The following is a 13,920-nucleotide window of genomic DNA, read 5'->3' as shown; positions in this document are numbered from 1 at the left end:
CAAATGGGACCTAATGAAACTGAAAAGCTTTTGCACAGCAAAGGAAACGATAAACAAGAAGAAAAGACAACCCTCAGAAGGGGAGAAAATATTTGCAAATGAAGCAACTGACAAAGGATTAATCTCCAAAACTTACAAGCAGCTCATGCAGCTCAATATCAAAAAAACAAACAACCCAATCCAAAAACGGGCAGAAGACCTAAATAGACATTTCTCCAAAGAAGATAGATTGCCAACAAACACATGAAAGGATGCTCAACGTCACTAATTATTAGAGAAATGCAAATCAAAACTATAATGAGGTATCACCTCACACTGGTCAGAATGGCCATCATCAAAAAATCTACAAACAGTAAATGCTGGAGAGGGTGTGGAGAAAAGGGAACCTTCTTGCCCTGTTGGTGGGAATGTAAATTGATACAGCCACTATGGAGAACAATATGGAGGTTCCTTAAAAAACTAAAAATAGAGCTACCGTATGACCCAGCAATCCCACTACTGGGCATATACCCTGAGAAAACCATAATTCACAAAGAGTCATGTACCACAATGTTCATTGCAGCACTATTTACAATAGCCAGGACATGGAAGCAACCTAAGTGTCCATCGACAGATGAATGGATAAAGAAGATGTGGCACATATATACAATGGAATATTACTCAGCCATAAAAAGAAACAAAACTGAGTTATTTGTAGTGAGGTTGATGGACCTAGAGACTGTCATACAGAGTGAAGTAAGTCAGAAAGAGAAAAACAAATACCTTATGCTAACACATATATATGGAATCTAAAAAAAAAAGTGGTTCTGAAGAACCTGGGGGCAGGACAGGAATAAAGACACAGACGTAGAGAATGGACTTGAGGACATGGGGAGGGGGAAGGGTAAGCTGGGACGAAGTGAGAGAGTGGTAGTGTATATATGGACATATATACACTACCAAATGTAAAATAGATAGCTAGTGGGAAGCAGCCACATAGCACAGGGAGATCAGCTCAGTGCTTTGTGTCCACCTAGAGGGGTGGGATGGGGGTGTGGGACAGAGATGCAAGAGGGAAGAGATACAGGGATATATGTATAGCTGATTCACTTTGTTATACAGCAGAAACTAACCATTGTAAAGCAATTATACTCCAATAAAGATGTAAAAAAAAAGGTAAAGGGCTTCAAAGGGCAACATCAAGAAAGTGAGAAGATGACCCACAGAATGGGAGAAAATATTTGCAAATCACATATCTGATAAAGAACATGTATCTAGAATATGTGAAGAACACTTACAACTCATCAATAAAGAACCAAAAAACTCAATTTAAAAATGGACAAAGAATCTGAATAGACATTTCTCCAAAGAAGATATACCAATGACCAATAAGTACATGAAAAGATACTCAACGTCATTAGCCATTAAGGAAATGCAAGTCAAAACCACAGTGAGATACAACTTCACATCCACTAGAATGGCTAAAATAAAAAAGAAAGATGGCAAGGGTTGACAAGGATGTAGAGAAATTAAAACCCTCCTACAATGCTGATGGGATTATAAAATGGTGCCCCTGCTTTGGAAAAGAGTCTGGCGAAAACTTTGACTTAAATATTTATAGCAACATTATTTATAATAGCCAAAAACTGGAAACAACCCAAATTTCCACCAACTGATGAACCAGTAAACAAAAGTGGTATTAGAACCATACAATGGAATAATATACAGCCATAAAAAAGGACTGGTATAGTGATACATGCTAAAACGTGGATGAACTTTGAAAACATTATGGGAAATAAAAGAAGCCAGTCACAAAAGACCATGTATTATATGATTCCATTTATATAAAGTTTCCAGAATGGGCAAATCTATAGAGATAGAAAGTAAGTTAGTGGTTGCCTACTGCTGGGGGGTGGGGTGGCTTAGAGAAAAATGGGGAGTGACTGCTAATGGATATGGGGTTTCTTTTTTGGGTGATGAAAATGTTCTAAAATGAATTGTGGTGATAGTTGCACCACTGTGAATACACTAAAAATCATTGAATTGTTCACTTTAAGCAGGTTAATTGTATGATGTATTAATTATATCTCAACATAGCTGTTAAAAATATAATATAAAAGGATATTATGAATAACCTTACACCAAAAAAAATCAACTTAGATGAAATGCTCTTTTAAAAAATGTATGAAAATGAATTAAAAAAAGAAACAAAAATGTGAATAATCATAATCTGTTAAAAATTTTGGATCTGTAATTTAAAACCCACCCATAAAGAAAATTTCAGGCTGAGATGTTTCACAGGTGAATTATTCCAAATATTTAAGGAAGAAATAATACCAACCTTAAACTTTCTCGGAATATAGAGGAGAAAGGAACAGTTCACAACATTTTTTTAAGAGGGTAGTATAATCTTGATACCAAAACCTGACATGAACATTTTAAGAAAATGACAGGCCAATTGTTCTCATGAACATAAATGCAAAAATCCTAAACAACATAGTAGCAAAATGAGTCCATTTTTCTTTAAAAAAAAAAAAAGATAACAGATCATTGCCAAGTGGGATTTATTCCAAGAAAGCAGTTTTGTATTAACAATAGAAAATCTGTGAAATTCACCACATTAAAAAAATAAATGAGGAAAATCACATGGCTACCTCAATAGATGCTGAAGAAGCAACTGACACAATTCAATACCCATTCAAGAAAAACAAAACAAAGCTCTCGGTAAACTAGAAGTAGATGCAGGTTATCCAATTCAGAACATCAAATATATGTCTTGTGTGTCCCCTCACCCAACTAAAGGTCATGTTCTGTAGCCACACTGAAGAGAAAACACTAATGTGTTTGTCTGAAAAATGCCTAGGGGATGGTGGAACTGACTTGGAAGGAAACAGGGTCCTTGAATGTCCAAGAGGAACAGACAGTTTACACACATTTACCAAACACATTACATTAGACACATTTAAACAATGTTTTTCTTTAAGCCACTGATGACTGTGTCTTTTTGTTAAAACAGTTAGTCTTACTCCTACTGATCCAGAAGATGGTATATAATGTGTAACAGGAGAAATTTCATTTGTACACAGGAAGAACATGTTGATGATCAAAGATGACCAAACATCAAAAATGGTTACCCAGGGAAGTTATGGAGTACCTTGCAGATCTTTGTGAAGAAGATTGAATTGCCCCATGGTGATACAGGGCCAGCTTGCTTACAGTTTAAGTTCTAGCATTTGCTAGAATAAAAATCATTGTTTTATTTTGGTACCCATCACATTACCAAATTTTAGGGGTTTTAAAAATGTTCAGAACTGTGCTAATTTATGTGTTTTGATAGATGGGCTTTATCCATTTACATTTATTATAGTTACTGATATATTTGAACTTATTTCTACCATACTTCTTTTTGTTTCCTTTTTTCTCTTTTCCTGCCTTCTATAGGATTTAAAAGGCCCATTTCCTATCCCTCACCCCTGCTTGTTTGGGAAGCTCTGTGTTGCATTTCCATTCTTTTGGTAGTCACTTTGAAGTTTTTGACATGCATTATACATTTCCCTGTAAGACTCTAAAGTTTTTCATTATTTCTCTTCTAAACATTCCTGCTTTAAGCCCATTGAAGCCCACTTTACCTATTAAACACCCTCAAACCCTACTCAAGCTAATCTTATCATCTTTTCCTTAGAGCTTAGATTGTACCACTTTTTAAACCCACTTTAAAAAAAGGGGGGGGTTTTGGTTTGTTTGTTTATAGTCGATAGTTAATTAAATGTATTTATTTTTTAAAAGACACTATTGAAACAATTCTTGAGAATCTCTTTTCTGAGACGTTAAATGAGGGCCCAGTGCCTGTCTCACGCAGAGTAGGTGCTCAATAAATGGAACCCATCTTTCCCCCTCCCAAAATAAACTGTTGTGGACCTAGAACCTGTCATACAGAGTGAAGTAAGTCAGAAAGAGAAAAACAAATACCGTATGCTAACACATATATATGGAATCTAAAAAAAAAAAAAAAAAAAAAATTGTCATGAAGAACCTAGGGGCAAGATGGGAATAAAGACGCAGACCTACTAGAGAATGGACTTGAGGACACGGGGAGGGGGAAGGGTAAGCTGGGACAAAGTGAAAGAGTGGTAGTATATATATGGACATATATACACTACCAAATGTAAAATAGATAGCTAGTGGGAAGCAGTCTCATAGCACAGGGAGATCAGCTCTGTGCACTGTGACCAGCTAGATGGGTGGGATAGGGAGGGTGGGAGGGAGGGAGACGTAAGAGGGAAGAGATATGGGGATATATGTATATGTATAACTGATTCACTTTGTTATAAAGCAGAAACTAACACACCATTGTAAAGCAATTATACTCCAATAAAAATGTTAAAAATAAATAAATAAACAGTTGTTTGTCTCTTTAACACTAGCCATGAGGGCTCAGCAGGCATGGATTCCTCTGGGTTGGATGCATTTCATGGACAGTTGGCAAAGACCAACCTCTCCTTATGTTAATTTTGTGAATACTGTACTTGACTGTGTAACAAGCTAAATGATGCAGGATTAAATGTTCTCATTTCTGAGCTGTGAAGTGTTGAAAGTGATCAGGAAATAAGGGCAGAAAATCCATCCTCTGGGAGAAAAATGTCAGTCTGTGTTGCTGCCCCTCTTGGCTGCTGGTTGGAATGCAGCTGTTAAGGCAGCTGTTTAACTGTTTGCCCAACTTGAAAGGACACTGCCAAGTGGCAAATATTTTTCATAACAACATTTTACTTTTGCTGAGAACAACAACAGTGCATTTTATTGAGCTCCAGCAGCGTGCCAAACATGACAGATTTATAACTCTGCAGGTTCACAACCTAGACTGAACACAATGCTCATTTCCATTTTTAATATTTATAAAAAGAATGAATAGGCTCCCAAAGGTAGCCTCTACACAAAACATCTCTACATCTTTCCTATTTGTTGAAAAGGCAGCAGAGTAACTTGAGAAAATGAAATACCTCTGAAAATGAAAAGAAATGTCAAAGGAAAAAAGGAAAGTTTAAATATTTTACCCCTTCTTGTGACTTTACCCCTTCTTGTCCAGGACAGATGAGGGCAGCAGTAGCACAAGAAACACATCATCTACTGAATCTCCTGCAATTTGTGGGTCTCATTCTGGGTCATGAAGTTAATCTATGTTGTTCATTGAAATATTGACACTAAGTACTTAGCAAACAATTGTGTTGAATCTGACAGGCTGTGAACTGGGGTGGCAGTGGGGGTAGGAGGTGGTTATCAACTATTTTATTTCATTGTAAAAGCTATATGACAAATATCAGCATTCAGAATTAAGAAAACACATTCAAATGTGTAAGTGTGATTTTCTTCCAAACTCAAAAGTACATGGATCATGATTGTGCAACATAGACCTGCACCCTCAGTCTGTTACCCCTGGTCAGAAGCTCATACCTTCAAAAAGGCTTATGGAGATATACTTTAGGCAAGTAGAGGGATCCTGTGCACATCTATTGTTTGTTCCAGCTGAAGTGATATTAGAAAGCAGTAACCACCACTCATAACATTTAGTGTGTAATCACCTTTACAGCCTTTATGAAGACTACAGAAGTCAGGCAGGGTGGATGCAAACTCATTTAATAAACCCTCACAGTCAAAGCTGGAACAGAGATGTTTCTAAAGGTGAGCTGGGCTGAACAAAGATGGTCAATGGATATTCTAACCTATGTTATGTTTTCTCTACTATTTACCAAATGGTAATTAACTCATAAATGACAGCAGTCTGGTCCAGCTGTTTCTCCAAATTACAAAAGCATACATTTCGACAAAACTGACATGATTTCTTGGACAATGATAGACAAAGTCCCATGCACTGGTTAATGGTCACTGAGGAGGTCGCCCACAAATTTTGTTCTCTCTTTTTTTCAGGGATCAGAAAATTAGTAAATGCAAACCATGGATGAAAGTTATAAGATTGTTTCCACAGAAAGGATCCAGGTGTTGGAAAAAGAACTGGCTGTGCAATTGACAGAACTGAAGTCTGAGATAGAAAAACACGGGACTCTTCAGGGGTCAACTCATCGAGCTTACAGGTAAATAATGGCCGTGTGAAGGCATGGTCTTCAGGGGCTTTAACCCCTACTCTCATCCCATAGTCTCCATCAGAACCCCCTCTCGTTTTTACTTGGACAATTGGCATCATCTCAAGCTCAGACTTAACCGCTGCCCCTAAGGTTTTCCTATATTCTAGAATTGTCAAGGCATTTAGAGGCAATGTGCTACCAAAGAAAAAGGAAAAGTGCTCTTACATCTCACAAATATCATTGTCTTAAAGTTCCAGAAGCTACTATACAAATCATAGTCAATGAAATCTCATTTTCTCCAATGATATTTTAACTGAATTTGACCTTGATTTTGATGAGAAATTTCAAAACGAAAATAATATGAGGTGTTTGATAATGAATTCTGCAAAATGATGTTCTATTAGGAGCTATTCTATAGGTAAATGCTGCCAACAATAGCAATCAAATTCTTTTAGCCAGATCAGCCCTCATGGGCCCAGGACATTCAAGCTCCTCTGTTTCTGCTACTGCCACAATTGATCAAGAGGAGCAGTTATAAGGACCCTTTTAGGTTGAGTAGCTGAGTAAACACAATGTGGATGGGGAAGGTTGGAGAGGGAAGGTCTGGAGAAGAAGCAGGAAGTAGGTACATTAGTACCTCCTTCCAAAGATGATTCTGAAGAACCAGTATTTAGTGTATTTTATAATTTGGTATTTAAAGCCCTGAGGTATATGAAGCAGATCAAGGATTGTGTGATGAAGTGGAAAGGGACTGGAACCATGCAAGTCGTAATTTCTCCCAGCTTTTGTTCCTTTATTTGAAAGGTTAAAAATATGTACCTTGCCTACCTTATAAAGGTCAGTTGAGATCATGCACGCTAAAGCACTTTGAAAACTATAAAACACCATGCAAAGGTCAAGTGTTGATATTGTTAAAACTTAAATGTCAGAGTGTCAGGCAAGGGGCTGCCCACTGTGCGTTGTGGTAAGAAAGGTTTCCTGAAGTCCCTTTTAGGACAGAATGATGGGGAATCTCTGGATACCTGTATTTCTCCACTCCCCGAAACCACCAAGCACTGGACCTGAAGAATCTAACTATTAATCCAGCAAACATTTATTGATCACCTTCTGTTTGCCAGGTGTTGTGCTTGGTTCTGGAGTCCATGGAAAATATCCACTCCTGATAATAACTTTAGAATTCTCATTTCCTACTAGACTACAAAATCTATTGAGAACTGGAGGATAACTGTGCCTTAGTCATCTTTCCTTCCTCCTTCCCTCCCTCCCTCCCTTCCTTCTTTCCTTCCTAGCTTCCTTCTTTCTTTCCCATTCTTTCCCTCATCTTGCCCCCATTAAGCCCAGGTCTTTGTGGTTGTTAAGTGCTTCATAGATGCTTGCCGAATGCATAGATGAATGAATGTATGTTGATGTATGTTGATGAACAAATGAGTGAATCTCTTTTTTTGGGTTGATGTACATACTATGTTCACCTATCTCTTTTAGGTCATTCACAGACACTTTGAGGTTAACTGAGAGGAGAGGCATGGTCTGAGCATGGTCTGAGCAAGAGTGGGTCAGAGAACTAAACCCAGAACCCCACCCAATCTCCCAGCATGCCAAAGAATTAGAAGACCAAAGGGCAGGGAAGGGATGGGTTTCTTCTGTTTCTCTGACTGCCTTTAGTAGCTGGTCCCCTTTCTAGGTGGTTACTGGTTCTCCACCTCCATGAGGCTGCAGCCACAATTCAGATACCCAGTAATCACAGAAGTTACACCTTTGATTTATTAATGCTTTTACCCTTTCAGAGCTTGTGTCTTTTTTCCATCAAAACCAAGACATGAGGAGATAAGGGAAGGCATTATTCCAACTGCAGTTGTGAATTCAACACAAATGGATCAATGGGTTGCTTAGCCTCATGTGGCTGAGGGACCTCCTGACTGTCAGCCTGGTGTTGGTTTCCACAGGACCACTGCCTCCAGTGGGGTGAACTGCTGGCAAGTCTATTTTCATCTTCCCTTAAAACTTATCCATGGGGACTGATAACAGTCATATGAACATTAACCATACTTTACTGACTACAATCCCCCTCAGATCTCAAGGTGGTTTCTCACATGTGTTCCAGAACTATCTCCTGTGGCTCCCTTGCCAGTGTTCTCGAAGTCCCATCTTAAGGAATTAACATCTGCTCCATGGTTGCACCACTGCTCCTCTTCCTGACCCAGGATCCAACCTCTTATCAGGCCCCAGGCAGTGCTGCTTGTACCTCCTCATGTCAGAGCCTTTGGTGCAAACAACTTCCTCATGATTGGGCTTGGACAGCAGTCAATGAGGGTGCTTAAGCAGGCACTTCTGCTATGCTTTTTCTAGGGATAAATAATTTTTCTGAAGCAGAAAGTTTGGTTAAAGTAATTTCCAAAGTATTTCATGTTTGATATTTAAGGGTCATTTTCACCCTCTAGATAATTGAGCAAGAGCACAAAAATAAAAACATTTTGTTTAAATTATTAGATAATGATTTTATGTGTCAGCTACGGTAAGATAGAGGTCAGATAAGCACAGTAGTTGTTAGAAATGTGGTTACTGAAGGAAATGTGGGTGGGGGAAAGAAACATCCTTACTATTGTCAGAAATAAAGAGGTAAATCAGGGGTAGTGGAAAGACTATGTTTGTATGAGAAGGAGAGAAAAACCGGCCCAGGGAAAGGTTTAACTGGCATGAGGTGTACACAAGAGAGATTCTGACTAAGACAGAAGCCTGTGGCCTTTACATGCCCCCAACATTCCAGTATAATACGATATACTTATTTAGAAATGAGCAGTTGTGGAGTTACAGATTAATCAGGGCCTATCTTTAATCTGATTTATTATAGCTTCTATAATTACAGCTTCTATTGCATAAAACTTTCTGCAGCTCTGTTCGAATGCCAAAGGACATTTCTTACTTTAGAAGAGAAAGGGAACTGGCTCTAAAGAAAACTTTACAGGTGAGTAGAACAGTGAGCTATTTCAACACAACAATAAATTAGAATTTGCTAACTTGTTGGAAACTGTTAGCAGGGAAAGCTTATTTTTGCAAACAAACAGCTGATCTTATTGACAGTGGTTACAAAGACAAAACAGCCCAATATTCAGCTCACTGCTGGATCAGAGCAGGCCAATACTTCTTTGGAGATAGCTGATTTTTGTAGTGTTTTAAACTTTACAGTTCCTTGATTTGTGGTGTTAAAATTCATTATTTGGAAACAGGTGTAACAGCATAATGTGTTGTATAAAAACTATCAGAAATTATATGCCATTTTCTGTCATAGACACTGATAGATTTCCTTCTTTCCTTTTGTTTGCTTGCTCCGTTCCCCACACCCCCAACCCCGGGTTCAGGTGGCTGAGTCAAAACCCCTTGTTATTCAAGCAGATGTCATGCAGAGGGAGCTAGAGAGCTGCCTAAGGAGAGAGTACACTCCTGAAAATTTACCTTTGCTTCTGTTGCAGGTAAGAGTCATTTTGCAATTTGAAAAGTAGATCTGGAATTTGGTAGAAATGTATGAACAAAGCTGGCTTTCTGGTATGTCCTCTGGCCAGGGTAGGATTTTCTCTATATGTGTGGTTTGCAGAACCTGGTTAATATAAATGCTCTTCTTTGTTAGAGACCCACGCCATTTAAGTTCAGCTTAGTTACAGTCACTAAACAATTACTAAGTTTCTACTAGTTACTCCCTGTGCTGGTATTATGAAGCAATACAACATTGACTAAGATAGTCGCAAACCTCAAAAACTGTTGGCTGACCTAGGGAAGATTCTGGAAATCTCTCTTAAGAAAATAACTCACAACCTGGGGGGAAAGATTTTCCATAAAGATTATTATTGCAGCATTATAATAAAAGTGAAAAAAAACTAGAATTGCCTAAAATTAATCCATTTACATTTAAGGTAGTTATCAGTATGTATGTTCCTATTACCATCTTCTTAACTGTTTTGGGTTTGTTATTGTTGGTCTTTTCCTTCTCTTGTGTTTCCTGCCTAGAGAGGTTCCTTTAGCATTTGTTGTAAAGCTGGTTTGGTGGTGCAGAATTCTCTTAGCTTTTGCTTGTCTGTAAAGGTTTTAATTTCTCTGTCAGATCTGAATGAGATCCTTGCTAGGTAGAGTAATCTTGGTTGTAGGTTTTCCCCTTTCATCACTTTTAATGTGTCCTGCCACTCCCTTCTGGCTTACAGAGTTTCTGCTGAAAGATCAGCTGTTAACCTTACGGGGATTCCTTTGTATGTTATTTGTTGCTTTTCCCTTGCTGCTTTTAATATTTTTTCTTTGTATTTAATTTTTGATAGTTTGATTAATGTGTCTTGGCATGCTTCTCCTTGGATTTATCCTGTATGGGACTCTCTGCGCTTCCTGGACTTGATTGGCTGTTTCCCTTCCCATATTAGGGAAGTTTTCAACTATAATCTCTTCAAATATTTTCTCAGTCCCTTTGTTTTTCTCTTCTTCTTCTGGGACCCCTATAATTCGAATGCTGGTGCATTTAATGTTGTCCCAGAGGTCTCTGAGACTGTCCTCAATTGTTTTCGTTCTTTTTTCTTTATTCTGCTCTGCAGTAGTTATTTCCACTATTTTATCTTCCAGGTCACTTCTCCGTTCTTCTGCCTCAGTTATTCTGCTATTGATTCTTTCTAGAGAGTTTTTAATTTCATTTATTGTGTTGTCCATCATTGTTTGTTTGCTCTTTAGTTCTTCTAGGCCCTTCTTAAACGTTTCTTGTATTTTCTCCATTCTATTTCCAAGATTTTGGATCATCTTTACTATCATAACTCTGAATTACTTTTCAGGTAGACTGCCTATTTCCTCTTCATTTGTTTGGTCTGGTGGGTTCTTACCTTGCTCCTTCATCTGCTGCATATTTCTCTGTCTTCTCATTTTGTTTAACTTACTGTGTTGGGGGTCTCCTTTTCACAGGCTGCAGGTTCGTAGTTCCTGTTGTTTTTGGTGTCTGCCCCCAATGGGTACGGTTGGTTCAGTGCTTTGTGTAGGCTTCCTGGTGGAGGGGACTGGTGCCTGTGTTCTGGTGGATGAGGCTGGATCTTGTCTTTCTGGTGGATAGGACCGCATCCGGTGGTGTGTTTTGGGGTGTCTGTGAACTTATTATGATTTTTGGCAGCCTCTCTGCTAATGAGTGGGGTTGTGTTCCTGTCTTGCTAGTTGTTTGGCATAGGGTGTCCAGCACTGTAGCTTGCTTGTTGTTGAGTGGAGCTGGGTCTTAGCGTTGAGATGGAGATCTCTGGGAGAACTTTCGCTGATTGATATTACGTGGGGCTGGGAGGTCTCTGGTGGACCGATGTCCTGCACTCAGCTCTCCCACCTCAGAGGCTCAGTCCTGACACCCGGCCAGAGCACCAAGAACCTGTCAGCCACTTGGCTCAGAAGAAAAGGGAGAAAAAAAAAAGACAGAAAGAAAAAATAAAATAAAATAAAGTTATTAAAATTAAAAATTAAAAAATTATTAAAAATAAAATATAAAAAAGTAATAAAAAAAGAAAGAAGAGAGCCACCAAACCAAAAAACAAATCCACCAATGATAACAAGTGCTAAAAACTATACCAAAAAAAAAAAAAAAACCAGACAGACAGAACCCTAGGACAAATGGTGAAAGCAAAGCTATACAGACAAAAATCACACAAAGAAGCATACACATACACACTCACAAAAAGAGAAAAAGGAAAAAAATATACATATACTAAAAAAAAGAGAGCAACCCAATCAATAAACAAATCTACCAGTGATAATAAACTCTAAATACTAAACTAAAATAAACATAAAACCAGAAACAAATTAGATGCAGAAAGCAAACCCCAAGTCTAAAGTTGCTCCCAAAGTCCACTGCCTCAATTTTGGGATGATTCGTTGTCTATTCAGGTATTCCACAGATGCAGCGTACATCAAGTTGATTGTGGAGATTTAATCCGCTGCTCCTGAGGCTGCTGGGGGAGATTTCCCTTTCTCTTGTTTGTTTGCACAGCTCCTGGGGTTCAGCTTTGGATTGGCCCTGCCTCTGCATGTAGGTCACCTGAGGGCGTCTGTTCTTTGCTCAGACAGGACGGGGTTAAAGTAGCAGCTGATTAGGGGGCTCTGGCTCACTCAGGCCGGGGGAGGAGGGAGGGGTACGGAATGCGGGGCGAGCCTGAGGCGGCAGAGGCCAGCGTCACGTTGCACCAGCCTGAGGCACGCCGTGTGTTCTCCGGGGGAAGTTGTCCCTGGATCACAGGACCCTGGCAGTGGTGGGATGCACTGGATCACGGGACCCTGGCCATGGTGGGATGCACAGGCTCCCGGGAGGGGAGGTGTGGATAGTGACCTGTGCTTGCACACAGGCTTCTTGGTGGCTGCAGCAGCAGCCTTAGCGTCTCATGCCCATCTCTGGTGTCTGCTCTGATAGCCACGGCTCACGCCTGTCTCTGGAGCTCGTTTAGGCGGTGCTCTGAATTCCCTCTCCTTGTGCACCCCGAAACAATGGTCTCTTGCCTCTTAGGCAATTCCAGACCTTTTCCTGGACTCCCTCCCGGCTAGCTGTGGAGCACTAGACCCCTTCAGGCTGTGTTCGCGCCGCCAACCCCAGTCCTCTCCCTGGGATCCGACCGAAGCCTGAGCCTCAGCTCCCAGCCCCCACCCACCCCGGCGGGTGAGCAGACAAGCCTCTCGGGCTGGTGAGTGCTGGTCGGCACCGATCCTCTATGCGGGAATCTCTCTGCTTTGCCCTCTGCACCCCTGTTGCTGCACTCTCCTCTGTGGCTCCGAAGCTTCCCCCCCACCCCGCCGCCCACTCCCCCATCTCCACCAGTGAAGGGGCTTCTTAGTGTGTGGAAACTTTTCCTCCTTCACAGCTCCCTCCCAGAGGTGCAGGTCCCTATTCTTTTGCCTCTGTTTTTTCTTTCTTCTTTTGCCCTACCCAGGTACGTGGGGATTTTCTTGCCTTTTGGGAAGTCTGAGGTCTTCTGCCAGCATTCTGTAGGTGTTCTGTAGGAGTTGTTCCACGTGTAGATGTATTTTTGATGTATTTGTGGGGAGGAAGGTGATCTCCACGTCTTATTCCTCCGCCATCTTGAAGGTCCCTCCTCCAAATATATTTTCTATCTTTATCCCTCCTTCTGGGACTCCAGTGATATATATGTTAAATTACTTCATATTGTTCCATAAGTCATTGAGGCTCTGTTAAATTTTTTTCTGTCTTTTTTTCCCCCAGTGCTTCATTTTGTAGTTTCTATTGCTATATCTTCAAGTTTACTAACCATTTCTTCTGCACTGTCTAATCTGCTGTTAATCCCATCCAATGAATTTTTTATTTCATGTATTATAGCTTTCATTTCTAGAAGTTCTATTTCATTATTTTTCTTATATAAATTTATTTATTTATTTATTTATTTTGGCTGCGTTGGGTCTTTGTTGCTGCACGCAGGCTTTCTCTAGTTGTGGTGAGCGGGGGCTACTCTTTGTTGCAGTGCATGGGCTTCTCACTGCAGTGGCTTATTTTGTTGTGGAGCACAGGCTCTAGGTGTGCAGGCTTCAGTTGTTGTGGCACTCAGGCTCAGTAGTTGTGGCTTGCGGGCTCTAGAGTGCAGGCTCAGTAGTTGTGGCACACGGGCTCAGTTGCTCCGTGGCATGTGGGATCTTCCCAGGCCAGGGCTTGAACCCATGTCCCCTGCATTGGCAGGTGGATTCTTAACCACTGTGCTACCAGGGAAGTCCCTATTTCATTATTTTTAATAGTTTTCGTTTCTCTTCTTATGTTCACATTTTCCTTTCAATTCTTGAACATACTGAGCATATTAATAAAATCCCTTTTAAAGTCCTTGTTTGCTAATTTCCTCACTGGTGCCATTTCTGGGTCTGTTTCTCTTCA

At 40.1% G+C, this 13,920-nt stretch overlaps 2 protein-coding genes across 3 annotated transcripts in view; both read left to right on the top strand.

The window, feature by feature from the left end:
* CEP57L1 (centrosomal protein 57 like 1) overlaps positions 1-4,227 on the top strand; it is an 81,831-nt gene extending 77,604 nt beyond the window's left edge. For both annotated transcript variants that reach the window (XR_014248205.1, XR_014248206.1), the window contains exon 14: positions 3,066-4,227. The gene's annotated coding sequence lies outside the window, so the exon portion shown is untranslated. The remainder of the gene's footprint in view (positions 1-3,065) is intronic.
* LOC309634769 (uncharacterized protein) overlaps positions 1-13,920 on the top strand; it is a 176,377-nt gene that overhangs the window by 18,821 nt on the left and 143,636 nt on the right. Inside the window, 3 exon segments of the mRNA XM_082405182.1 lie at positions 5,902-6,065; positions 8,946-9,018; positions 9,413-9,523. Coding sequence (XP_082261308.1) covers positions 5,929-6,065; positions 8,946-9,018; positions 9,413-9,523 — 321 coding nt within the window. The 5' untranslated portion in view covers positions 5,902-5,928.

Source organism: Balaenoptera borealis, assembly GCF_965194805.1.
Source record: "Balaenoptera borealis genome assembly, chromosome: 9".
NCBI lineage: Eukaryota > Metazoa > Chordata > Mammalia > Artiodactyla > Balaenopteridae > Balaenoptera > Balaenoptera borealis.
The sequence above is the reverse complement of the archived record's forward strand: the minus strand, read 5'-3'. Positions and strand labels throughout refer to the sequence as shown.